This window comes from Mustelus asterias, chromosome 19 (genome assembly GCF_964213995.1).
Source record: "Mustelus asterias chromosome 19, sMusAst1.hap1.1, whole genome shotgun sequence".
Classification (NCBI taxonomy): Eukaryota; Metazoa; Chordata; class Chondrichthyes; order Carcharhiniformes; family Triakidae; genus Mustelus; species Mustelus asterias.
Window position 1 is genome coordinate 63,819,771 of NC_135819.1, and position 26,482 is coordinate 63,846,252.

The 26,482-nt window shown below is 44.2% G+C and overlaps 1 protein-coding gene across 1 annotated transcript in view; it reads left to right on the forward strand.

Annotated features, from left to right (window-relative positions):
• shank3a (SH3 and multiple ankyrin repeat domains 3a) overlaps positions 1-26,482 on the forward strand; it is an 832,189-nt gene that overhangs the window by 704,630 nt on the left and 101,077 nt on the right. The window contains exon 17 of the mRNA XM_078235726.1: positions 6,779-6,859. Coding sequence (XP_078091852.1) covers positions 6,779-6,859 — 81 coding nt within the window. The remainder of the gene's footprint in view (positions 1-6,778; positions 6,860-26,482) is intronic.

A 26,482-nucleotide genomic window follows, 5' to 3' on the forward strand; every position in this document is an offset into this window, starting at 1 on the left:
CGCTTTATAGAACCTTAGTTAGGCCGCACTTAGAATATAGTGTTCAAATCTGGTCGCCACACTACCAGAAGGATGTGGAGGCTTTGGAGAGGGTACAGAAAAGATTTACCAGGATGTTGCCTGGTATGGAGGGCATTAGCTATGAGGAGAGGTTGGAGAAACTTGGTTTGTTCTCACTGGAGCGACGGAGGTTGAAGGGAGACCTGATAGAAGTCTACAAGATTATGAGAGGCATGGACAGAGTGGATAGTCAGAAGCTTTTTCCCAGGGTGGAAGAGTCAATTACTAGGGGGCATAGGTTTAAGGTGCGAGGGGCAAGGTTTAAAAGAGATGTACGAGGCAGATTTTTTACATAGAGAGTAGTGGGTGCCTGGAACTCGTTGCTGGGGAAGGTAGTGGAAGCGGATACGGTAGTGACTTTTAAGAGGCGTCTTGACAAATGCATGAATAGGATGGGAATAGAGGGATATGGTTCCCGGAAGGGTAGGGGGTTTTAATTAAGTCGGGCAGCATGGTCGGTGCAGACCTGGAGGGCCAAAGGGCTTGTTCCTGTGCTGTAATTTTCTTTGTTCTTGTTCTTTGTTTGTTCCTATGCCTTCCATGCTAAATCACTTAGCATTTGACATGAAACCAGACGGGCCATCCAGCATCAACCTAGACACCAGAAATGACAATGGAAAACCCAGCCCTGTTGACTCTGCAAAGTCCTCCTTTCCAATATCTGAGGGATTGTGCCAAAATTAGCAAAGCTGTCTCACAAACTAGTCAATCAACAACCTAACATAGCCATACTGACAAAATCATTCTTTACAGACAGACATGTTCCAGACACCACCATCACCATTCCTGGGTGTGTCCTGTCCATTGGCAAGACGCATCCAGCAGAGGAAGTGGGCGGCACAGTGGTATACAATTAGGAGGGAGTTTCCCTGGGAGTCCTCAACATCAACTCTGGGCCCCATGAAGTTTCATGACATCAGGTCAAACATAGCAAGGAAACCTCCTGCTGATTATCACATGCCATCCCCCCTCAACTGATATATCGGTATTCCTCCATGTTGAACACGGAGGAAGCACTGAGGGTGTCAAGGGTGCAGAATGTATTCTGGGTGGGGGACTTTATTACCCATCACTAAGAATGGCTCGGTAATACCACCACAGACTGAACCAGTCGACTCTTAAAGGACACAGCTGCTATACTGGACTGCAGCAGGTGGTGAGGGAACCAACAAAAGGGAAAAACATACTCACTCATTCTCACCAAACTATATGCTGCAGATACATCTGTCCATGACAATATTGGTAGGAGTGACCCTCACACAATCATTGTGGAGACTAAAGTCCTGTCTTCAAACTGAGTATACCCTCCATCGTGTTGTGTGACACTACAGCCATGCTAAATGGGATAGAACAAATCTAATAAATCATGGCTGGACATGAGGCGCTGTGGGCCATCAGCAGCATCAGAACTGTACTCAACCACAATCTGTAACCTCATGACCCGGCATATCCCCCACTCTGCCATTACCGCCAGCAAGGGATCAACCCTGGTTCAATGATGAGTGCAGGAGAGCATGCCAGGAACAGCACCAGACATACCTAAAAATGAGGTGCCAACCTGGTGAAGCTACAACACAGGGCTACTCGCATGACAGACGGCATAAGTAGCAAGTGATAAAGCCAGGAGATCCACAACCAATGGATCAGATCTAAGCTCTGCCAACCTGCCACATCCAGCCGTGAATGGTGGTGGACAATTAAACAACCCACTGACAGAGGAGGCTCCACAAATATTCCCATCCTCAATGATGGAGGTGCCCAGCACATCAGTGCAAAGGATAAGGCTGAAGAATTCACAAGTCTTCAGCCAGAAGTGCTGAGTGGATGACCCATCTTGGCCTCCTCTCGAGGTCCCCAATATCACAGATATGCCAGTCTTCAGCCAATTCAACTCATTCTATGTGATATTAAGAAAAAGCTGGAGGCACTGGTACTGCAAAGCTTCAGGGCCCTGACAATATTCTATCAATAGTACTGAAGACCCGTGTACCAGAACTTGCCATACCCCTAGTGAAGCTGTTCCAGTACAGCAACAACACTGGCATCTACACAGTAATATGGAAAGTTGTCCAGTTATATCCTGTACACAAAAACAGGACAATCCAACCCAGCCAGTTATCACTTCATCAATCTATTCTCGATTAGTAAAGTGATGGAAGGGGTTATAAGTAACGCTATCAAGTGGCACATGCTGAGCAACAACCTAGTCACCGATGCTCAGTTTGGATTCCGCCACAACCACTCAACCCCTGACCTCATACAGCCTTTGATCAAACATGGGCAAAAGAGTTAAATTCCAGAAGTGAGGTGAGAATGACTGCCCTTGATATCAAGGCCAATTTAACCTAGTGTGGCCTCAAGGAAAAACTGGAGTTAATGGGAATCAGAGTTCATTGAAACTCATGCATAGCACAAAGGAAGATGGCTGTGGTTGTTGGAGGTTAGTCATCTCAGCTCCAGAATTGATTGACATCCCTTCCACAAACATCACTCCCTCCACCACCAATGCATAGTCGCAGCAGTGTGTACCATCTACAAGATGCACTGCAGGAGTTCCTCAGGGGAGTGTCCAAGGTTCAAACTTCAGCTGCTTCACAATTACCTTCTTTCCATCATAGTTCAGAAGTGGGGATGTTCACTGCTGATTACACCATGTTCAGCACCATTCGTGAAGCCTCTGATACCAAAACAGTCCATGTCCAAAAGCAACAAGACCTGGACAATATTCAGGCTTGGGCTGACAAGTAACAAGCAACATTTGTGCCACAAAAGTGCCAGGCAATTATGATTTTCAACAAGAGAGAATCTAACTAGCGCCCCTTAACATCACTGAATCTCCCATTATCAACATCTTGGGGGTTACCATTGACCAGAAACTGAGCTGGACTAGCCATATAAATAGTGTGGCTACAAGAGCAGGTCAGAAGCTCGGAATCCTGTGGCGAGTAACTCACCTCCTGACTCCTTAAAGCCTGTCCACAATCTACAAAACATAAGTCAGGAGTGTGATGGAATATTCTCTCCTTGCGTGGATGAGTGAAGCTCCAATAACACTCAAGAAGTTTGACATCATCCAGGACAAAACGTTCCGTTTGATTGGTATCCCTTCCACAAACTTTCACTCCCTCAACCACCATTGGACAGTAGCAGCAGTGTGCACCATCTACAAATGCACTGCAAGAATTCACCAAGGCTCCTTAGACAGCATCTTCCAAACCCACAACCATTACCATCTAGAAGGACAAGGGCAGCAGTTTCATGGGAACACTACCACCTGGAAGCTCCCCTCCAGCCACTCACCATCCTGACTGGGAAATATATCGCAGTTCCTTCACTGTCACTAAGCCAAAGTCCTGGAACACCTTCCCTAACAGCACTTACTGTAAATGTGCTTACGCCACATGGACTGCAGTAGTTCAAAAAGGCAGCTCATTACCACCTACTCAAAGGCAGTTCATGATGGGAAATAAATGCTGGCCTAGCCCATGTCTTCCTGATCCCCTGAATGAATAAAAATGCAAGAAATCAAATGGGGAATACAGAAGAAACCTCTTTATCCAGCGAGAGGTGCAACTGTGGAATTTGTTGCAAGAGGGAGAAATTGATATGAATAGCATCAATGCATTTAAAGGGAAACTGGATAACCATATAAGTTTAAGTTTATTTATTAGTGTCACAAGTAGGCATAACGCTGCAATGAAGTTACTGTGAAAATCCTCTAGTCGCAACACTCCGGCACCTGTTTGGGTACACTGAGGGAGAATTTAGCGTGGCCAATGCACCTAACCAGCACATCTTTCGGACTGTGGGAGGAAACCGGAGCACTTGGAGGAAACCCACGCAGACATGGGGAGAACGTGCAGACCCTGCACAGACAGTGACCCAAGCCAGGAATCGAACCTGAGTCCCTGGCGCTGTGAGGCAGCAATGCTAACCACTGTGCTGCCCACTAGGGCATAAACATATAAGGGAGAGGGAATAGAGAGTTTTGTTAATAAAAGTTGTTCAGAAAGGATGGGCAGAAGCTCACATGGAGCATAAACACTGGCCTAGTTGGGCTGATTGTCCTGTTTGTGTGCTGTATTTCTTTTGTAATTTTCATAAACATATCCTTCTATTACTTTCCCCCTCATAAACATATGTAACTTACCCTTAAATGCATCAGAGAACAGTATAGCACAGGAACAGGCCCTTCGGTGCTCCAAGCCTGCGCCGATCACATTTACTTATCTAAATCAACCGCTTCTATCCCTCTATTCCCCGTTTGTTCATATGCCTATCAAGATAAGTCTTAAATTTGGCTAACGTAACTGTCTCAACCACCTCACTTGGCAGTGCATTCCAGGCCCCCACCACCCTCTGTGTAAAAACTTACCATGCACACCTCCACTGAAACTTCCCCCCCATATCTTGAACTTGCGCCCCATCAATGCTATTTGCCTCAGCTATTCCATATTGTCGAAAGTTCCCCTTCTAACCACTTGCTGAGTAAAAATCTATTAAGAATAAATCGCTGAGTACTGTCGGACTGGATTTCCAACGGTCTTCATGTTTCTAGTGCAATAACACACTTGGAGAGGAATTCTCCTATCACATGTCGCGACGGTACATCGAACAGAGGAGACTGATGGTGGGCAAGTCTGTGAATGGTGATGCCCTCACAGGTAAATTCTAACACAGAGTTTCAGGCACCCAAGATCAAGACAGCACGAGTTGCCTAAAGTGCAAAACTCACTCTACACTATCCCATCAGACATTCCCAGGGCAGGCATGGGTTAAATAGTTTAAAGATTCCTGGGCAATGCACCATCAAACACTATCAGGGCAGGTGCAGCATTAAAATTTCTGTACACTGCCCCATCCAGCAGATACAACTTCAAATTTATTGTCTCATCTGATGAAAAAACATTTTCCATGATGCCGCAAAGCCACAGTACTGCACTGGAGCATCAGCTAAGATTGCGCTCAAGTCTGGTAGGAGGTTTTGAACCTATACGTTTCTGACTCAGAAGGAAGAATGCTGCCAAATGAACCAAACAGATAGCTGTTGACACAGGTTCAATTGGAAATTTCTCAAAGTTAAAATCACCCACAGCTGTGATCTCAGATTCAGTATAAAGCAAGTACATGATTTAACTTCAATATATTTCATTTTATATATGTATGTATGTGTGTCTATATTTCTGTAAATATGTATATGGTTTGTGTATCTTTATATATATGCATATGTATATATACATTTATACTTCTGTGTATGTTTGCCTGTGCATGTGTATGTGTGTATAAACAAACTATACTTAGAGCTCCTTGTTTATCTCCATGATTCCACAGTACTAAATTTCTAGCTCAGTAACAATGAGGTGTTAACTTGTTTATTTGCTGGGAGCTGGGTTAATTTTTAAAGGGGTTGAACTTTGTGCCTAATCTCAGTCTCATATTTCAAAGTGATAAGGTTGCACTTAAACGAAAGGAGCTAAAATGATGTCATGGAGACTGAAGGGTGGAGGAAGGTGAGGGAAATAAGGAAGGGAAAGGAAAAGGAGCAGAAAACGAGGAGGAGGGAGAGAACCCACGACGTGAGGTGGAGAGGAGGAGCAGACAGAGAGAGAGAGAGGAGAGAGAGAGAGGAGGTTGGAAGGACGAGAGGGTGAGGGTCAAAAGGGAGTTAGTGCTGCATGCTGCCCATGCATTTGGCAGTGTTAAGCCTAATGTGCCACATTTGAAGCTCTATTAGCCTGCCTACTCACCTCACAGAAGGAACGTTGACAAACTGTGATGAAGCGACAGTTTGGGTTGGGTGACTGTTTGAAAAGAAGCAGTTCACATACCATTTAATATTCAGAGCTGGAATTGTTTTCCTGTGTGCTGATGCCGTCGTTCTCTATTCCAGTTTTCAGGGATGTTCTGAGTCCCCCCTCACAAGCAGCAATCTGAGTTCTAACGCAGGCCAGATGCACATCTCACATTCCTGCAGTTTTAATCTTTGCTACTTCGTTCAAAGGCAATTTCCTTTTTTTTTATATAAAAAAAGAACTTATTTACAAATGGATATGGCCCTACCCTAACCGGAGAACTTGTATTCACACTTCGTACTTGTCACAGGGTGTCTGAAGCACGACTGTACAACGAGGGAAAGTGGGAGGAGGAGGAGGAGGAAGGGGTTGCCTGCTGGCCTTGTTTCCATGGTATTCCCTGTTGAACATTTGAATGCTGTATTGTTCGTATGCAAGCCAGAGCCTTGAAAAATCTCGGTACACCTGAAACTGTAACAACGGACTGAATTCCTTTACGCTCCTGAATTGGATGTCTTAAGGGGAAAAACATCAAAAGAAAATATATTTTCCCGAAGTTTGTCTATGTGAGGTGAAGGGTGGTTTAAAATAATTTTGCTGCTGTCTAGCTGAAAGCCCAGACTGACACTGCCACATTCTGGGGATGAATTAATACTCTTTAGGAAGCATGCAGGCAGCACCCAGTGGAGAATTTATGTGGTGCTCTTCACATCTCAAAACCCACTAGGCCCGAACTTCCTCCAGAAGGGATAGTATGAAGAAGTTTGCTTCCACGCGTAGTTTGAACAAGATCCTCCAGCAGTGTGGTGATTCCTGTCATGATTACGACGAGATACAGGCAGTGGAGAAAAAATGGCATCTGCACATCGGGGGTGCTAGAAAGGTCCTGGGCAGAAAGTCAAACCTCTCGTCTCTTTTTATTACAGCCCCACCGCCCCCGAAGAGAGCGCCAAGTACCACACTGACTCTCCGTTCCAAATCTATGACTGCTGAACTCGAGGAGCTTGGTAAGATAACTCTCATTTATTAATACAGTGTACTTTGTGATCTATAGATCTGTCAACTGGTTGTTCACTGCATGCGTTATTCTACGGCCTATGTTTGTATCAGTGTCAGGTCCAATACATCGATGGTACATAGGGGGTAAAGAGGATCATTCACTCCTATCTGGCACAGTATACCTTACGTGTGTCTTAAGTATCATGCCCTGTACCTTATTTTATCTCAGGATTTGGACTTCACTGGCAAGGCCATCATTTAATGCCCTGTGAGGTCATGTTTGTGGGCCTTCTCCATGAGCCACCGTCCGCATGGTTATGGCTACCATGAATTGTAATGTGTTTTTTTGCTGATTGGCTTGCAAGTCAAAAAACATCAGGATTCAGCCAAACTGAGCCTGGAATGAGGTGGAGGTCAGACCAGGTAACAGTGAAAGCATTGCTTGCCTAGTGAACAAACTGGATGAAACAAAATGATTACTTCTGCCTCATCCTTTACTATTTCCGATGCCAAGATAGCTGTTTCTGTACTTATTCATACAGGGTAAACGGGAACAATTTGCTAATTCCAATACCACATGACTTGTGTGCTTCAAAATCAGTTCCAGTATGTCCAGCTATCGAAAAGGATGGGCTAAAATGCCCATGAAAGTTTGTCCCTTGAGTAAGCTAATGTCAAAGCCCCTCCCTCTAGCACCCTAACTCTTTGATCACAGTCCTTCCCTCTAGTCCTTAACTCTCTCATCAATGTCTGTGCAACTAGTACACTAACAGTACCATCGAATCCTGTCCCTCTAATGCCTCAAACAATGCCAGTGAAGCCTCTCTAATCAATAACATGGAAAATGCTAGGATCTGTTATTAAGGACATGATAACAGAGCACTTAGAAAATGATAATATGATTGAGCAGAGTTAATATGAGATTTATGAAAGGGAAATCATTTTTGACAAATCTGTTAGAGTTCTTTGAAGTTGTAACTAGCAGGCAAAATAAGGGGAAACCAGTATATTTGCATTTTCACATTTGTATCGTCACACAAGAGGTCATTGCACAGAATTAGGGTTCATAGAATTGGGGCTTATATTTTAACTATAAAAAAGGAGAGAAAATAGAGAGTAGGAATAAATGGGTGATTTACAGGTTGACAGATTGTTACTAGCAGAGAGCTGCTGGGATTGGTATTGGGGCCTCAGCTATTTACAATTTATATTAATGACTTAGATGAGGGAATTGAGCATTGTATCCATATTTGCTGATGATACAAAGTTCGATGGGAAGGTAAACTGTGAGGTAGGTGCAAGAAGGCTGTAAAACGATTTGGACAGATTAAGTGATCCGGAAATAATATGGCAGATGGAATATAACATGAAGAAATGTAAAGGTATCGGCTTTGATAACAAAAATAGAAAAGCAAAATAATTTTACATGATGCATTGACTTCTCCTTCTGCTCCTCTGGTGTCTCCCATGGATCTACCTTTGAACCCGCTCTTATTTCTCACCACTGCCCCTCAGCGACATTATGCAAAAATACATTCATACTGATAATATGCAACCCAAACAAAAACCTCACAGAGCCTCAGACAAAATGAATCAAGGTCTCTACCCCCTGACTACTATCCAGTGACTTTCCCCGGCTCAAGTGTGATGTCAACCAGAGTAAAATAGGCATCTAATATCCAATGTCTAGTTCTGACATTTGGGTGAGGTACTGGAGAATGTTGGTCCTCAGGAGATTTTAACCCCATGGCCACGTGTAGGAGGCTGGTTGGAATGGGTGGATGATACAGAAAGGAAATAAATTGCTCTTTGCCAATCATTACAATATTAGAGGCAGTAAGTAAATAGCTGAGTTTTGGGGGACCAAAGTTTGCAGTTTCCACTCCTTTACTGCACCCTCATTGATATCAGTAACCCCTACACTAAGGTAAGGGAGAATCTGGCCAGCTCACCAACTCTTCATCATCATCAACGACCCCTGTGAGGTAAAGTGCAAGTACAGTATATGGGTTGGTCCACGGTATCCTTCATTGTTGAGTCGTTCTCCGTTAGTCGCTGCTAGGGGCCATGTGGGAAGATTGGCTGTTGGTGATTGGCTGGCTTCTTTGGAGAATACTCACTTTGGAAGGCGATGAGATGGAGGATAGTAGCAAACAGAAACTATGGAGTATCTAAGCCAGAGGCTGAGTATCAACAGGGACGCACTTAGTAATTCACTCATTTCATCAATTGATGCTTTAAAAAAATTATCAAAGTAACTTTGACTCATGCAGGCAGGGCTTTGAGTGGGAGAAAAATGACTCAATTGTGTTATTTTCAGAGTATAGTATCAAGAATTGAACAGAATGAGGTATTAGTCAAACACCCCACTCCTGAATAAATCATGTAAATGAGACATTGAATAGGAGTGTGTTCATTGGTTTCATACCCCACACGAGGTACATGACGTATATACACAGGATGTCGAATTAGAGTGTAGGTGGCCTCAGTCACGGAACTGCAACACAAGTAAATGTTTGAAAGGAATTCACAGGGCTTGAGTACAAGAGAAAAATTGAATCTCCTAGCTCCATCTCCTGACCACAACTCACTGATAATAATCTGCTGCCTCAATCCTTTTATAGTTGTGATTCAATCAGGGTCAAAATTAGTTTGAAGCTTAGAAATAGATCTGGCGGGAAGTGACTACTACCTCTTCACAACCTGCATTCTGAGTGTCCCAGGCTCCCTTCCAACAGTTGCCTGTTATCTCCCTGGCTATGAACGCAGGAAATATGACAGTTTCAGACCTATGTTAGTCTTCACAGCTACTCTCCCTGGTATAGAATAACAGAGCTTGTGTGTATTAAAGAGTATTGCTGGCCCAGTTAATAATATACAGAATAGTAGCTCAGCTTTCATTATAAAAATTGCAGACCCTATATATATTATAGAGTAAGAAGTCTCACAACACCAGGTTAAAGTCCAACAGGTTTATTTGGCAGCACTAGCTTTCGGAGCCTCAAGCTCCTTCTTCAGGTGGGTGAGGACTTCTGTTCACAAACTGGGCATATAAAGACACAAACTCAATTTACAAGATAATGGTTGGAATGCGAGTCTTTGCAGGTGATTAAGTCTTAAAGTAAAAGTATTATACTATAGAGAATAGGAGCCCCTATGGATATTGTAAAAATTTGCAGTTAATGTGTATATTGCAGAGAAAAGCATCCAATGTATATTGTAGGGCACAGCAACTGTTACCTATATTATCGAGAATGACAACTCCTGCATATTATAGAGAACAGCAAGACCTGTGTGTCTCACAAGAATAGCAGCTCCTGTATCAATTTAAAGAGTAACAGATCCTGTTTATACTCAAGGCAATAGTAGAGCCTGTGTAAGTTACAGGGAACAACAGCCCCTTTTTAGACATCGAGAATAGTATCCCCTGTATTTCAGGAATAGCAGCTTTGGTGTATTTTAATCGGAATAGCAGCTCCTGCTTGTTCTGGGGAACAGCAGCCATTATTTGTATTATAGAAAATTGCAGCCACTATATACTTTATAGAGAATAGCAGCCCCAGTGTATATTGCATATATTGGAGTCAATGGCAGTGCCAGTATATCAGAGAGAATAGCAGACTATAATGTAGTTCATAACAGTCCTTGGGGACATTATATAAAAAAGGAAAGATTGCAGATATTATTGAAAACAGTAGCTCCTCTGTATAGTAAAGAATAGCAGGTCAGATATATATGAAAAGAAATAGCAGATCCTGTTTATATTGTAGGGAATAGTGGCCAGTGTATATTATAGAGATTAGCAAGGGTTGTGCACATTATAGGGAACAGCAAGTCCTCTGTATTATTTGGGAAATAGCAACCCCTGTGTATATGATAGTGAATAATTGCCCTGGTGTCAGCTACAATGAACAGCAGCTCTGAACATGGTGTAGAAAATAGCATGATCTCTATTGTAGAGGATAACAGCCCTTGTGTGTTTAATAAGAAATAACAATCCCTGTTTAAAATATAAGGAATAGCACACTGATAGTTCACAGGGAATAGGCAGTATTTGTGTATATCATAGAAAATAGCACACCAAAGATACTTAGAAGAATAGCAGCCATTGTATTATACAGAATAGCAGTCCTTCTGTATATTGTAGTGAATAGCAACCCTTCCATATATGATCAGGAATAAAATCCTCTGTTTTTTGTATACGGAATAGCAGGTCTTGCATATATTAGAGACATATATAGCAGACCATATCTATATTGTAGGTAATAGCATCCCTTGTGTGCATTATGAGAATATTATGGAAAATAGTAGCCTATGTATATAATAGAGGATAACAGTTCTGGTGGAAGTGAGAAGGAATAGCAGGCCCTGGCTGCAATCTTATGACCTTGTCCTGCCATCGATTAGCATGGCAAAATGGTAAGATTGCTTGTGGAGCAAAAAATTTGGTTCGTGCCTGTTTTTGCCCACACGCAATGCAACCGGCACAGTTTTGCATGTTAATGACCACAGTCAGCTTCACCGACACTTACCTCCTTACCGATCGGACTTCACAGCAGTGAGAATCACAGCTGGACTCCGCCAGTTGAGACCAAATGTGATGGCCATGCCAGCCAGCCTGGCACTGCCCACCGGACACCCTGGCACTGCCCACTGGACACCCTGACACTGATTACTGGGCACCATTACTGTACCGGGGACAGAGTCAAAAGGGTGGGCCAGAGTGGGGGTGGAGCCTGTGGAGGTGGGGCTATTACAGTGGAGGCAAGGGGGGAGCTTGGCAGGGGTAGGCAAGAGGGGGAGATTTACAGGTGTGGAGACAAGGGGGAGCACTGCAGGGAGTAGCTCTGAGGGTGGGAGGCAAGGGGGAAGCTTTGCGGAGGGTTGCTCTGCTGGGGTGCAGGCAAGGGACAGCCCTGCAGGTGGGAGGCAAGAGGGATCTCTGCAGTCAGGAGGAGACTGGTAGAGAAGGTGATCGGCAAAGGGGGTGATCGGCAGACCAGAGGTGACTGGCAAAGGGGGTGATCGGAAGATGGTGGGAGAGCAGAAAAGGGGGAGGCGTGCAAGGTGGGCTGCGGAGGGGGGTGGGCAGTGGAGGGGTTGCGACGGGGGACTTATCGGGAGGGTCCTGATGCTCGCAACCTATGTTGCCATGCGAGGGGGGGGGTTACACTGCCGCTGATGATGGTGGGGGGGAGGGGGCAAGGTCTGTGGGGAAGGGGGGTTGGCGGGGGTGGCAGGAGGTCTCCCAATGCACTGGGAGATCAGGGGGCCTGTGAAATGGTGCCCCGAGCAGTCTGCGGCCAGCTTCACCAGCAAGCTTAGGCTCCTTCCCACCAACTGGTGAGAATCATACTTCTGTGCAAAAGAGTGACAGAGTGTCATAAAATTGCATTTTCAAACTCCCTCAAAAACAGGTCTGAAACACAGTCATTTTCTCACTTGTTCAACACTTTTTTTTCGTAAAATTGCATACCTTTTTTATTTTATGATATTATAGAGAATAGCAAGCACTGTGCCAATTATAGGCAGCAGCAAATCATGTGTATGTTTGGAGGATAACAGCCCTGGGTATATTAAATGGAATAGCCATCTCTGTGTATGTTTTAGGAAAGAGCAGCCCTTGTGCTTATTATAGTGAATCACAACCCCTGTATATATTATAATGAATGGTAGCCCCTGTGCATGTCATAGAAAATGGCTACTCCATACAAATTATAAATAATAGGAGCCGCTGAATATGTTGTACAAAATAACAGATCCTGTGTATGCTATAGAATATAGTAGCCTCTCTGTGGATGTCGAGACTAGACGATCCCATGTATATTTTGATAAATTGCAGCTTTTCAGTATTATAGAGGACAGCAGCTTCTGTGTATGTAAAGAATAACATCTTTGTATAATATTTAGGGAAATATGCTCATGTATTTTTGAGAGAATGGCAATTTGTGAAGATTATTGGAAGTGGCAGATACAGGGCATAAAATGAAGATTGACACTTGTGTATATTATGCGTGATCAGATGCCATTTGGAATATTGTGAGCAGTTTTGGACCTCATACCTAAGGAAGGATGTGCAGGCCTTGAAGGGGGTCCAGAGGAGGTTCAGAATGATCCCAGGAATGAAGGGTTTGGCATATGAGGAGCGGTTGAGGAGTCTGGATCTATATTCGATGGAGTTTAGAAGGATATGGGGGGATTTAATTGAAACTTACAGAATACTGAGAGGCCTAGATCGAGTGGACGTGAAGAGGATGTTTCCACTAGTGGGAGAGACTAGGGGTGGAATATTACAACTTTATATCTAAATGTTGGGCGGGCGTGGAACTGGGCGAGTTCCAGATCCATTTTTTGGGTGCATTCTCAGGCCCCCCCAAACACACTCCGGCTGCAAAATTTTGAGCGAGTCCGTTGCTCACTGCAGAAGCCCGTGGGCGGGGCTTAACATTCCCGAAAGCCTGTAGAGGGAGGTCGTGCACATGTGCAGACCTCTGATGCTGCACATGTGCATTAACAGTAGGAGGGGTCTGACTGACAAAGAGAGAGCAGTCAGGTCCCTGCTTCTACAGGCAGCCTGAAGCAGCACCCGCCCCCCGCCACCCCCCCGCCCTAATCTCGGGAGCCTGCATCCTGAGATGCAGCCCCCGCCAAACACCCAGACCGATCCTGGATCCCCCTTCCCCCACCAATCGCGGACCTGCCGCCCTCCCCCACTGAATGCGGACCCGCTGCCCTCCCCCAGCGATCATGGACCCGCTGCCTTCCCCCACTGATCGCGGACCCGCTGCCCTCCCCCACTGATCGCGGACCCGCCGCCCTCCCCCAGCGATCATGGACCCACCGCCCTCCCCCACTGATCGCAGACCCACCACCCTCCCCCAGCGATCATGGACCCGCCGCCCTCCCCCACTGATCGCAGACCCGCCGCCCTCCCCCAGCGTTTGCGGACCCGCCGCCCTCCCCCACCAATCACGTGCAGAGTGGCAGCAGGCCCCCTCCCCTCACAGGCCCCGTCCCCAGGCACTGCCCCCACAGGCCCCACTCCCAGGCACTGCCTCACCAAGCCCCACCCCAGGCACTGCCACCACAGGCCCCACCTGCAGGCACTGCCCCACCAGGCACTGCCACCACAGGCCCCACTGCCCATTGGCCCCACCCTGGCACTGCCGGTGGGCATTGCCCAGGTGCCCAGTTGCCATTGCCCAAGTATCAGGCTGGCATTGCCAAGATGTCAGTCAGACACTGCCCAACGAACATGCCCGCCTTGCTCTTGGCCTCCCCAGGAGGCCTTAATGGCTTCCGGTTCCACCAGCGAGGCCAAGTCGACTGCTCCCCGTTCATGGGGAGCAGGTGTATTCCTCGCCGGCGAGAACCTCTCCCAGCGAGGCCATAAAGGCAAGCGAGCCCAGACAATTGAACGCCGGGATCGCTAATCGTGCTGAAATTGATGTTAATTTAAATAAATTTAAATAAATGAACCAGCCTCTTGCCCATCTCCGGCGAGAGGCTGACCACGTTGGAAATCCTATGGCGTAAAATTGCGCCAGTCGCAAAAACCGGCACCAATCGCGCTAATCGTTTCACACCCCACTTTACGACCGCATCGTACCTGAAAACGGATGCGACACGGTCATAAAATTCCACCCAAGAACTCGAGGACACAACCACAGAGTGAAGGGACACTCCTTTAAAACTGAGATGAGGACACTCCTTTAAAACTGAGCCAGAGAGTGGTGAATCTGTGGAACTCATTGCCACAGAGGGCTGTGGAGGCCAGGTCATTGAGTGTCTTCGAGACATAGATAGATAGGTTCTTGATCAATAAGGGGATCAAGGGTTACGGGGAGAAGGCAGGTGAATGGGGATGAGAATCATGTCAGCCATGATTGAATGGTGGAGCAGACTCGATGGTCCGAATGACCTAATTCTGCTCCTATATCTTACGATCTTATGGTTAATAGCTCCTGTGTGGAGACGATGGTGTAATGGTATTGTCACTGACCCAGGGTAATGCTCTGGGACTCAGGTTCAAATCCCACCACGGTGACTGCTGAAATTTAAAAATAAGGGCAGCATGGTGGCACAGTGGTTAGCACTGCTGCCTCAGAGCTCCAGGGACCTGGATTCAATTCCGGCCTCGGGTGACTGTCTGTGTGGAGTTTGCATGTTCTCCCTTGTCTGTTTGGGTTTCCTCCATGTGGTCCAGTTTCCTCCCACAGTCCAAAGATGTGCAGGTTAGGTGGATTGGCCATGGTAAATTGCCCCTTAGTGTCCCAGGATGTGTGGATTGGGGGATTAGCGGGGTAAATAGGTGGGGCTACGGAGATAGGGCCCGGTTAGGATGCTCTGATATCAGTGCAGACTCGATAGGCCAAATGGCCTCCTTCTGCAGTGTAGTGATTCTATGATTCTATATTATTAAGAATAGCTGCCTCTGTTTACACTTTAATTAACAGCATCACCTGTGTATATCATAAAGGACAGCAGACCCTATGCAGGCACAGTGAATAGCAATGGACATCATAGAGAGTCACAGAGTGGACAGTATTATAGAAAATAGCAGAACCTGGCAATATTTAGAGAATATTAAACCCTTTGTATAGTATCGTGAAGTGCAGACCCACTGTATATTTTAGGAAATGGGAACCCATTTGTGTATAATAGCGAATAATAGCTACTTAGAGTAGCAATCTTTGTGTTCATTATGCAGAAAAGCAGCCCCTGTGATTCGGATTAGCTGCTATTATTGGGAATAACTGCTCTTATATACTTTAGGGAATAGCAACCCTTGAATGTATTATAGGGAATAGAGCTCCTTTATATATTGTAGAATATAGAAGCCCAGAGGCCGAATTTTCAGTCACCATTGAGAGGTTGGATACATACAAGTCCAGCAAATCACACACATGGAAGGCATCACTGATTCTTGACATCTCAGTGGTACATTTAGATTTGTGAAGGGAGGTCAGGAAGAGGTGCCACAACCGCATACTTTTGATTCATTGCTTATTGAGCTTGTTGTTGAGCAGAGATGGAAGCTGGTCAGCCGCTTTTCATGGCTTGTGTATGTTGTCCATGCCTCACTATTGTAAAGGAGGGTGCTGAGAACACATGCCTGGTACACACAGAATTTTATATTTTCAGTCAGTTTGCTGTCGGTACATACTTACCTTCTCAACTTTGACAGCTGCAGCCTTGGCAGTCCTTGGCATCAAGGGGCAGTTGCTGGTAATTGTTGATCTGAGTTATGTGACGTTGTCAACAGCTTCCAGAATTAGGTTGTCGATGTTGAAATGTGAAGTCTACATCCTGGCTCATAACCTTTGTCTTCCTGACACTGATTGTCAGCCCAAACTCCTTGCTGGTCAGGGACAACTGATCTACAAGCTGCTTTACATGAGCTTCAGTATAGGATATCAGCATGGCATCATCAGCAAACAACTCACAGACTAGGGCTTAATGGACAGCACAGTGAACATGCAAACTCAAAATAAATTACCCAAGGGATCCAGGAAGTGCATTTAACAACACGGTACCTTGTGTTCACAACTGCTCCTACTGGGTGTTCGCCATTCTAACCTGAAAGTGAGAGCGTTTGTACTGGTAGGAGGATTGCAGGAATGATATAATGGAATAGCCACCTTAGTGCATATTGTAGGGAGTACTGGCACCTATACATCAATGGGAATAGCAGCCCTTGTGCACATTGTAGAAACCAGCAGAACTTGGGTTATTAAAGAGGATTAGCAGCTGCTGTGCATGCTATGGGGAACAGCAGACACTGTTAATATATTAGGAATAGCAGCCCCCATTATATTATAACGTATAGCACCTGGTGTATATTTTGGGGAAAGCAGCTCCTGTCTATACTATGGGGAAGAGCAGTCCCTTTGTATATTATAGAGAATAGCAGTGCCTGAGGATGTTATAGTGAACAGAAGTCCCTGTGCATATTGTAGAGTATAGCAGCTCTGGTGTACATAATAAAAGATAGCAGATTCTGTGTACATTATGGTAAGAACAGCCCTTGTTTATGTTATGCTGAATAGCAGCTGCTGTGTGTATGAGAAGGATTAGCAGACCTTGTTTATATTACAGAGTATAGTAGCCATTGTGTATATTAGAGAGAATTTGGACATTATGCAGAATAGCAGCCCCCGCGTAAACTATAGAGAATAGCTGCCCGTGTACATATTTTAGAGAATAGAATGTCCTGTGCATATTATAGGCAATGGTAGCACCTATACTTTATAGACAAGGACAGGCACTGTGTATATTAGGGAAAAGAGAGAAAATGACAGCACTGGTATATAACATAGAGAGTAGCAGCTTCTTTATTTAATAGGCAAGCAGGCTCTTTGAATGTTGTAGAGAATAGTAGTACAGTATATACTATAGGGAATAACTGCCCCTGTATATCCGGTAGGGAATAGCAGCTTTTGTATATTGTAATAGCGACTGCCTTGTATATTGTTGAAAATGCAGACCCCATGAATGTATTCGAGAATAGCAAACCCTAGTGTAGCTATCACTCATGTAAGAATTAGGCTGATGTCATAGTGAACAGAAGAGGCCTTCTATCCTGCCCACAAATGTGAATGTTATAGTCTAATCATCACTAACTCAAATTTATGCAAGATACTTCAAAGTTTCTTTTTTCATTTCCTGTCATTGTTTTCATCCATAAAGCATGGGGCGTGTACAATCCAAACTCTTAACATGAGCTGATTGTTATACCAAGCCCTTGTCTCTGTGATACACCAATAAATCCTTCAGTGTTTTAGTTCATCGGTATGACATTAGTAAACAATAAGATATTGCACTATGAAGTAGGACTAACATGGTACAAGTTCTCCTAGTGTTCCTTGTCCTGCATTATTGGCACAGTTCTTTGTCCAGGATGTGTTTGTCTCTTTAACTTGAATGTTCTGTGTTTTTTTATGGATTACTAACCCTTTCCTCTAGAATCAGTCTTGTAGACATTTCCATTCATTCTTCCATTCCATCCTAACGCTCCGATTCTTTTCTTTCCAAGCCTCTGTACGCAGAAGGAAAACGGGTAAGTTGTTCTCTTAAAACCTGACAACAAACGCCATTTTATTTCTTGTGGTGCTTTGTGTGTTGGCGCTGTGTTGAGCAGACATGCTTCTGTTGAGTAGTACACCTGCACAGTTTTAAGAGAACAGTCATTACGCGCACCCTGCCCCACCATTTCCTCCACCACATGAACTTGGGGTGGTGGAAAAATTTCTCCAGTGCACTAAGTGAAGTGAAAATCCTAAATATGTTTTAAAATTGTGTCACAAATCAATCTGGCGCAGTAAAAAAATGAAGTAGAGCACATGGAAGAGTAGAGTATACATTGGCTGTGGAAAGAGATCGATTGGGTGAGTAGAATGCTTGATAGAATAGAGTTCACATGACCTGTGTATGAAGGGAGTTTGATGGATCAAATCATTTTCTGATTCGATGCCCAACTGAAGAACATAAAAATATGAGATCTTGACAGGTCCCCAGAACCTTGATATTGGAAAAAATCATAATATCAAAAATGAAATGCTGAGTGTGATGCTTCTAGTTTCCTCTCAAATAAATAGCATATTGATGCTTGTATGTCTATGATTGTGACTTCAAAATCTGGGTCCAATTTACAAGGATCTAGGTAAAATCCCTTTCTCAAGTGATGTGATCCACTTCCTGAGGATGAATATATGTTTGAAGAACAACATAATTCAATATAATTTTACCTATGTCTTTGCAAATTTGCCCATGAACTCCAGACCTATGCTAAGGCCAACACAGCATAGTCTGTGGTTAGTTGGTGGCCATTTCCAAGAGAGCAAAGCTTCTAACACAGACACAAGGGGCTTGCTTACAAATGAAATCCTTGAAGCAATGTAACTGAAAGTGCTTTGTCTATCTTATCATGAATTAACCTTTCCCAGATAGAAAGATTTCTTCTTGGTGATGTTTACCATTTTGGGTCTCGGCCCTTCACCTGTGGTCATGAAGTCTGAGCCTCAGATCGTCATCTTGTGTCCTGTGCTGTGAGACCTCTGCCATTCACCTGATACTTATGAGGTTTTGGAACCCCATTTGACTTTCTATACTGTGGAACCTTAGCCCATTCCATGGTGTCCTGCACTATGAGGCTTGGGCGTTTCACCTGGTATCCTTCACAACAGGACATTAAGCTGTCCTGCACAATGAGACATTTGTCTTTCAACATTTTTTTTTAAAGCAACTAAACAAGAAAATGTTTTTGTTTAGAACTCGGAACATACAGGAAATAAGATATATATCCAGATAATCGTTTGATGGTGTTGGTTGTGGGAAGAATGTTCATGAGGACACTATCTGCTGCTCATTTTAAATGGGTTCACAGCGTCTTTTATATCCAGCAGAATAGAGCAGACATCGGGTTTTGTGTCTCAGTTAAAGAAGGCACAGATAATCAGCTAAATAATGGAGCCAAATTTTCAATGGGGTTCATACATCCATTCACCACAATTTAAGTGAAAAAGCTGTGAAAACCTTGGACAATGGGGTTTACTTAGAGATGAGAGTGCTGCCAACTGTGCCAAACTGACACTTAGAATGAAGCAGGAGATAGCAAAAGGATAAAAGATCAGGACTGAAGTCAAGATTCTTAATGAGGCTATTGAAAGCAGAATGAAAAATGTCAAGGTAGAGGTACAGGACAGGGTGATTCAGGATTTGTCAGAGAAGGGAGAACCAGAGTGCGGGGGAAGGGGTTTGATTCCAGGGGGCAGCAAGTACCAGAGAGAGGACATGAGGAGAGTGTGAAAACTGTAGGGAAAACTGGGGTGGGGGGAAAGAAAGACAGGATGAACTGAGGGGAGAGTTAACTGTTCCACTGGTGAGAGTAGGCATGTCTTTGGAAGAGGACGAATGGCAGACAGTGAAGCTGGGCAACTCCCTCGAGTGGCTGACTCGCGATACTATTTTGAGAAAACAAGTAAAGCATATTAACAAATCAAGAACAAATTAAAGGGGCAGCCACTTAAAAGGCTACTACAGCCGAAAACAAAGACAAGGGTACTTACAAACTTCAAATTACAATGTATAAAAGGGCTGATAACAAACATCAGTGCTTGTGGTGCCCACCAATTACAGAAGGGTTGATTCTCTGTATCAACTCTCAATCCTTAATCAAACAATGCCCATCACCTGTGTACCTTTAACAACATAATCAATCAACCATTAACTAATTCCCCTCTCTTTCTTTAAACAAAACTTTATAACATTTAAATTATCAGAGTGCAATCAAAGAAAAGTAAATTTGGTTTTCTATATTTCTTACAACTTATCATAACACAAGATGTCCTTCTTCTAGGACCTCCAATAACTTCTTAGGGTAAACATTCCTCTTTATGAAACAGTTTTATAATTGGTAACCTGCACCAACACCCATTTTATTTTAGGGATCTTTTTTCTCTCCAGAATTTCCTTTATAATAGCAATGTCAATCTTCAACATGTTCGCAGTGACACTCTGTCAAATAAACATTATCCCATCAAGAACGGTTATTCGATAGGTAAACTAGCAAACTTTTCTCAGAATGCCCTTTGTGTAGGATTTCCTACAGAATGTTAGACAAGTACAATACTATATCTATCGCTCCCACTAGCGCCAGTGTTCCTGCAGTTAGGGCACTTTAAGCCACCCTTTTATTTCCTTGGCTTTCCAGGCCAAGGGACATTTTCCGTTTTTACTCAGCAAGAATCTGATAGACACAGCTGTATTTGAATGCCCATTTGGAAGAATTGCATGGGAGGCATCACCAAAATGGAACAAACAGTTTAATCACCAAGACTGTAAACTTCAGTGTCCATTTCTCCAAATTTTATTTCTTTAATGTTTTATTTCTCCTCAATACCTTCTTACTTTTAATGTGTTTCATCAAGTTCCAATAAGTCATAACTAGCACTGGGTCTAGTCCGGGAACATAGTCAGTTTAACGGTCCAATCAAACTTCTTAATTGCTCTGTTTTGGATGCAAAATCATTTTTATCTGAGGATCTGGCCCAATTTATTGGGAAACGATTAAATGTTTTTAGGTATGATTGTTGATTCAAGATTACACCTGAGTTATTCTGCTTAACGTCAAACTCTATGGATGGAATTCTCTGGTTTTTCATGGTGGCGTGATTCTCTGGTCCTGCAGTCGGCGCACGCCCTGTCCCAGCGATGTGGGGTGGCTTCAATGGGAATTTCCATTCACAGCGGTGGGACCAGAGGATCCCGCTGCCAGTGAATGGCGCGTCACCTCCTGCCGCCAAGAAAAATGCTGAGGGAGGCCAGAGAATTTTGCCCTATGTATTTAAAGGCCCCACAAAGCTCAACTTCTAACATTAAATTCCCTTTTTATCTCACCTATAACAAATTGCTCAAATTCCGCAGAACCTTCCCATAGAATATCATTGATGTGCATCATAAAGATGCCTGGGAGTTTCTCTTTGTGGCATTAATAGAACATCACTGGGTCTGCTTTCAGCTGAATATAACATATCTTCAGCAAGAGAGACCTATCTGAGAAATACCATACCCTCGATGCATCATTCAATCCATAAACACATTTGTTTCATTTCCACAGCTTCCCTTCTGCATCATTTGCTTCTTTAGCTGGTTTCCAAAACACGTCTCTTTGAAATTTTTCACCCTTCAAAAAATGCGGTTTTGGTCTTGATTGACCAATATTCCCACAAATGTGTGACCAAGAGAACTATGAAAACCTTCAAGATTAGTTTTTTCTGCCATGGAGGAGTCTACTCTGGCATTTTGATCAAATCTCTCTTTGAAACCCTGAGCCACTAGTCTCGCTTTAGCCTTGTCCGATCAGGAAATAGTTCTTCCCATACATATCCACCTTGTGTGATAAGGCTGGTTGTCCTCGATCTGGCACTTCAGAGTAGAGACCAAATTTTTTGAACTATTTAATTGTTTTTGTTTTGCATGTCTTGTTGAGTTAATTTCTAATTTATTGTAGCCACCAAAATTTCCCAATCGTAAGGGCTTCTATTTCTAGTAGCTTTCCTAGTTTGTTCTATAGTAAATGTTCTAGTTAAAATACAGGCTTTACCTGCTCTTCCATCTTGTTCTGGACTACTGATACTTGAACTCTACCTCCCACAATCAGAAGCTCTGTTGGCAATACGTGATTGTTTCCTCGGGCCAGATTCACTTCCAGATCCACGAATATAATTTTTACTGCTGCTTCTAGCTTTGCAGAGTGTTACCTCATTTTGCTAGTCCATACATCGTACCTCTAGTCCATCATCTTGAACATTTAGCCAATGTTTGAATTTGCCCATGGCTTTCTCTGCTCTCACTACAATGATCACATCTCTCCATTCACCAGAACCTTCTGGAATATATGCTACTCGTATACCAAGCTTCTTGTGATCAGTACAATTCCCTCAAATTGCTGAATATTGTTATCTTCCCCTCCCAAACTTTCTGTGTTGCGCACAGCCTTGAAACCCTGGGCAGGATCCATTCCCCCCTCCCCCACTTCCATCGTATTATAGCAGCGGAGGCAGCCTGCCATTAGCCAGCGGCAGAATCTTCCAGTCCTGCTGCTGTCAATGGGTTTCCTGTTGTTTACACTCTCCACCGCTGGGGAATCCGCAGCAGGGGGTTGCCTTAATCTTAATAATTCCTGGGCATTAGTAAGATTTATTCTCCTGTTATTATTACCCAATTCCTGTTGTCTGCCAGATCAGCCAACAGACCTCCACTCTCAAGTCTCCATCCTCATTTCTTTGTCTATGATTCTTCTTTTATATTGATATCTGCGGCCCATTTCTGAACTTCTCAAAATACCCCATCTTTTGTGACACTGCTGAATGCTCCATTTGTGCCATGAAGGGCAATGGAAATGACTGCATTCCCAATTTTTATTAATGTCTCTTTCAGAGAACCTAACTCCAGGTAAAACCAGGAGCCTATCCATTGTGCACAATGCAACAATTATAAAGCAGGCACTGAACCAGGAATTTCCAAATAGAATTTATTCAATATTGTATATCATCTGTTAAATTCCATGATATATTCCTCTATGGAAGAATTGTTCGTCTTTCTCAATGTATCAAAGTCTGAATATGCCTTGAGTACATTTAATAGATCATCTTTCTTATAAATTTTGTCACAATATCCAAACTTTCCTCAGTGTCCAAGTCATGAGCCTCCAGTTCCAAAAATACTTTGCACTGAATCCTGATTCGTTTGGAAATAACAGTGCCAAGGTCACACCTTCCTTTTTCTTTATCTTTAGTAAGCTTGTAACCAGTTTTCACATATCTCCTTAATTTTTCCACTGATCATGAGGTTCAGATTCAGACAACATCAGTGGGAAATCATACCCTGACACTTTACACCTGGTTTCAGCCATTCTTCTCAAAAGTAACTCAATTACAATATTCTATCTGAAAATGTTTTTCTCAGTTTCCAATCTTCATGTTTAAGCAACTATCCTCTGCTACCATGTTAAATGGATCCAAGCCAGATGATGAAGTTCAAAACATGACACAGATTTTCTTTGATAGCAGGTTATTCACAAAATGCAGATTTCTGCCTCCTAACTCTAACCCAGTGTCCCAACTAACTCTCTTTATATTGTTCAAAAATAAATAAATGATCAGTAATATAAACAAATTAAAGAGGACGACATCCTGTGGTGGGGCACTGTAACAAAAAGTCAAATCTTCGAAGGAAACTTAACTAATCTAACCAAAATATAATTTCTGGGGGTGACAATGCACCCTAGCTCTCGTGCAGTCCATTGGTTGTGGAAGGCCTAGAGTATACCAATACCATCTGGCCATGAACATAGCCGCTGTACTGGGGCAGACAGTCAGATCAAATTACCCCCTCGACCGCCTAGCCAAGCCCAGGAGAAGGTCCTCCACCTTCCCTAACCCCTTTTGCAGTGGGAGACCAAAGATCAGGAGTGTGGAGCTGAAGTGCAAATGAAACTCAAGTAAAAGGTTTTTCAAGGAACAACAGAAGGCGTGCAGCCTACAACAACTTACATACACATGCTCCACAGACTCCACAGATTCACCAAAAATACAGGCATCTTGGGAACCAGTGAACCAATGCATCTTACAGTTGTATGGGATTGCTGCGTGCAACACCCTCCACCCCAAGCCCCCAATGGTAATGGGGAGGACCCCCACGTAGACAGCCCTCCACCCCAAGACCCCAATGGTAATGGGGAGGACCCCCACATAGACAGCCCTCCACTGGGTACATCAGCCGCTGGACGACAACTTGGCATGCCAAGTCATGTCTCGATGGCAGGTGAGGACAAGGAGGTGAAGGGTGTGCAGTAGCCTATACAGAAACTTCTTCACACTGAGCTAAAAGGCATGGAGTATATTTCCATGAGGCATCTCAGGTTCTGGGGCCCCTGCTCCCAAGGGAAGATTCAGGGCTTGGGACCAGTGTGGAATTCCATCCGAGCAGAGGTACACTAAGATGCTAGTTCACTGCACACTTGTGCTTGTGTGACATTGGGTCCCAGCACGACCATTTTAAGGTCACAGATGGCTTTGGTCACAAGTTGGACATCCACCAACACACAATGTGCCAAATTACTGATTTTATCTTCTTTTAATAAAACAATCATTAATAAATCAAACAAAAATTACAGGGGTGACTGCTCACTGGTGGGGCACTGTAACTAAAACAAAATGTCAAAAGGAAACTTAATAAATTAAATCAAATGTCATTGGGGTGATAATGCAACCCAGCCCCAAAAGCGTCCACTTGTCACAGATGGCCTGAAGTGTGTCAGTGGACACTGCGTGCTCCCTCTCAAAGGCCAATCGGCCGCACACGTAGCCACGATAGAGGGCTGGCAGACGGACAGATGGACGGCGGACCCTTCCCCAGGCACATCCTTCTCTCTCCCCGCCCCTCCACATTGCGTGATGACTGTCCTTATTTGTTATCATGTTCAGTTAATGAACTTTGGAATTGTTCACTCATTGAGCTTATTCAAAAAAGAGAGGTCAGTAGATTTTTGGATTGTTAAGATCTTGGTAGAGACTAATAGCTTTTATAAATAAATTTGCACTCCCAGTTATTAACTAAATGAATGGCGTTTTTGCATTATAATAAAATCTTTACAAGGGTTACGCAAAGCATGTATTATTAATGTAACACTATATTTTATAAATGCCTACATGTAAAGCCTTAAAATCTCAACAGAATACTCCCCTTTCTAATTTTGTTTCCACCCAAGAGTTCCCCATATACTTTGCAGGATTCTGAACATTCCTTCTATTCTCCTGGCATCAAACCAAGATGTGCCACAGTTCTCATGAATTCACTTTGATTCTCCGAAGTATGAGATCACTTGGCTTCCTTTCACTTGTATCTGGCCAGGCGAACTCCCCTTCAATACTTCACAATTGTGGAGTCCTCAGCTAAAGCATGGGCTACACTGCAGTGCTACGTGAATGCAAATCAGAAAGAATCCTTGGCTCCTAATAGCCCTCTGCCCTTAGATTCTCATTCTCTGCCTGTCTCACAGCTGCTTACAAGTTGAAAGCCTGTTTCTGTGAGAAATTACCCAGATAAACCCAAAATCAACAAAAGTATGCTGTCTATCCCCATGGCAATGTGGCACCCTTGTGATGCCCAAATAAAAATTTAAACTAATTATCCCCAATTTCCAAACCATCCCTTTCTTCCAGGAAATGTTATGAGTAATTTAAACCCCTTATTGAGACAGTTCTAAACATCCTGTTTTCACCAAGAAACTCAAAAAACTCATTTTTGGGTTAACAATAGTTCCCACTATGACCTTATTTAACAAACATAAGCCACCCTTTGATTTGCAAATATATCAGGTTCTCAAACAAGGGGAGCAATTTTCCCCCCCAAAAAAGCTAAGGGCCCAACGGGCGGAAAAACGAGAGATTTTCCCACCCGTTTCTTGGGTCAACTTAGTTGGTTAAATTTCTGGCGCTCTGTTTCACGCACCGTGGGGGGGGTCTAAGCAGCGTGTTGAGTGGGCCACTGCACATTCGCTGATCCCCCGATGGCTTACCTGACCTCTCCCCACACTCTACCCCCGCCCCCGCCGATTGCCAGCCCCAACACCCCCCCCCCCCCTCCCCATGGTCAGCCCTGCCACCCACACCCCCGAATTGCTGGCCTCCCGACCCGAAGCCCCCCCGCAAAGCCCAGTGCCGATCACCCTCTCCCCATGGCCATCCCTGATCGCCCCTTCCCTCGCCCACTGATCGCTGTGTAGTGTGCACAGCGGTTTTGCCCCCACACCACCGATCGGCTGCTCCCCGGTCAGGCCCCGCACCTCAAGCCCCACCCCTTGGCACTGCCCAGTGCCCACTGGGCAGTGCCAGGGCCTGGTGGGCAGTGTCGGGTGGAGTCTCAATTACCTTTTACCCCACCAGCAAGATCACGACACCTGGTCCTCATTGCTGGGGACCAGCTTTAATCCCTGCTGGTGGGAATATCCCCCGGAGGGGTCAAAAACATTAGCGAGCCTGGACGCCACCACCCCGGGCTCGCCAATGAGATGGAAATGTCAATTTCCATATTGTAATCAGCCTCCACTGTTTTTATGAGGCTTATTA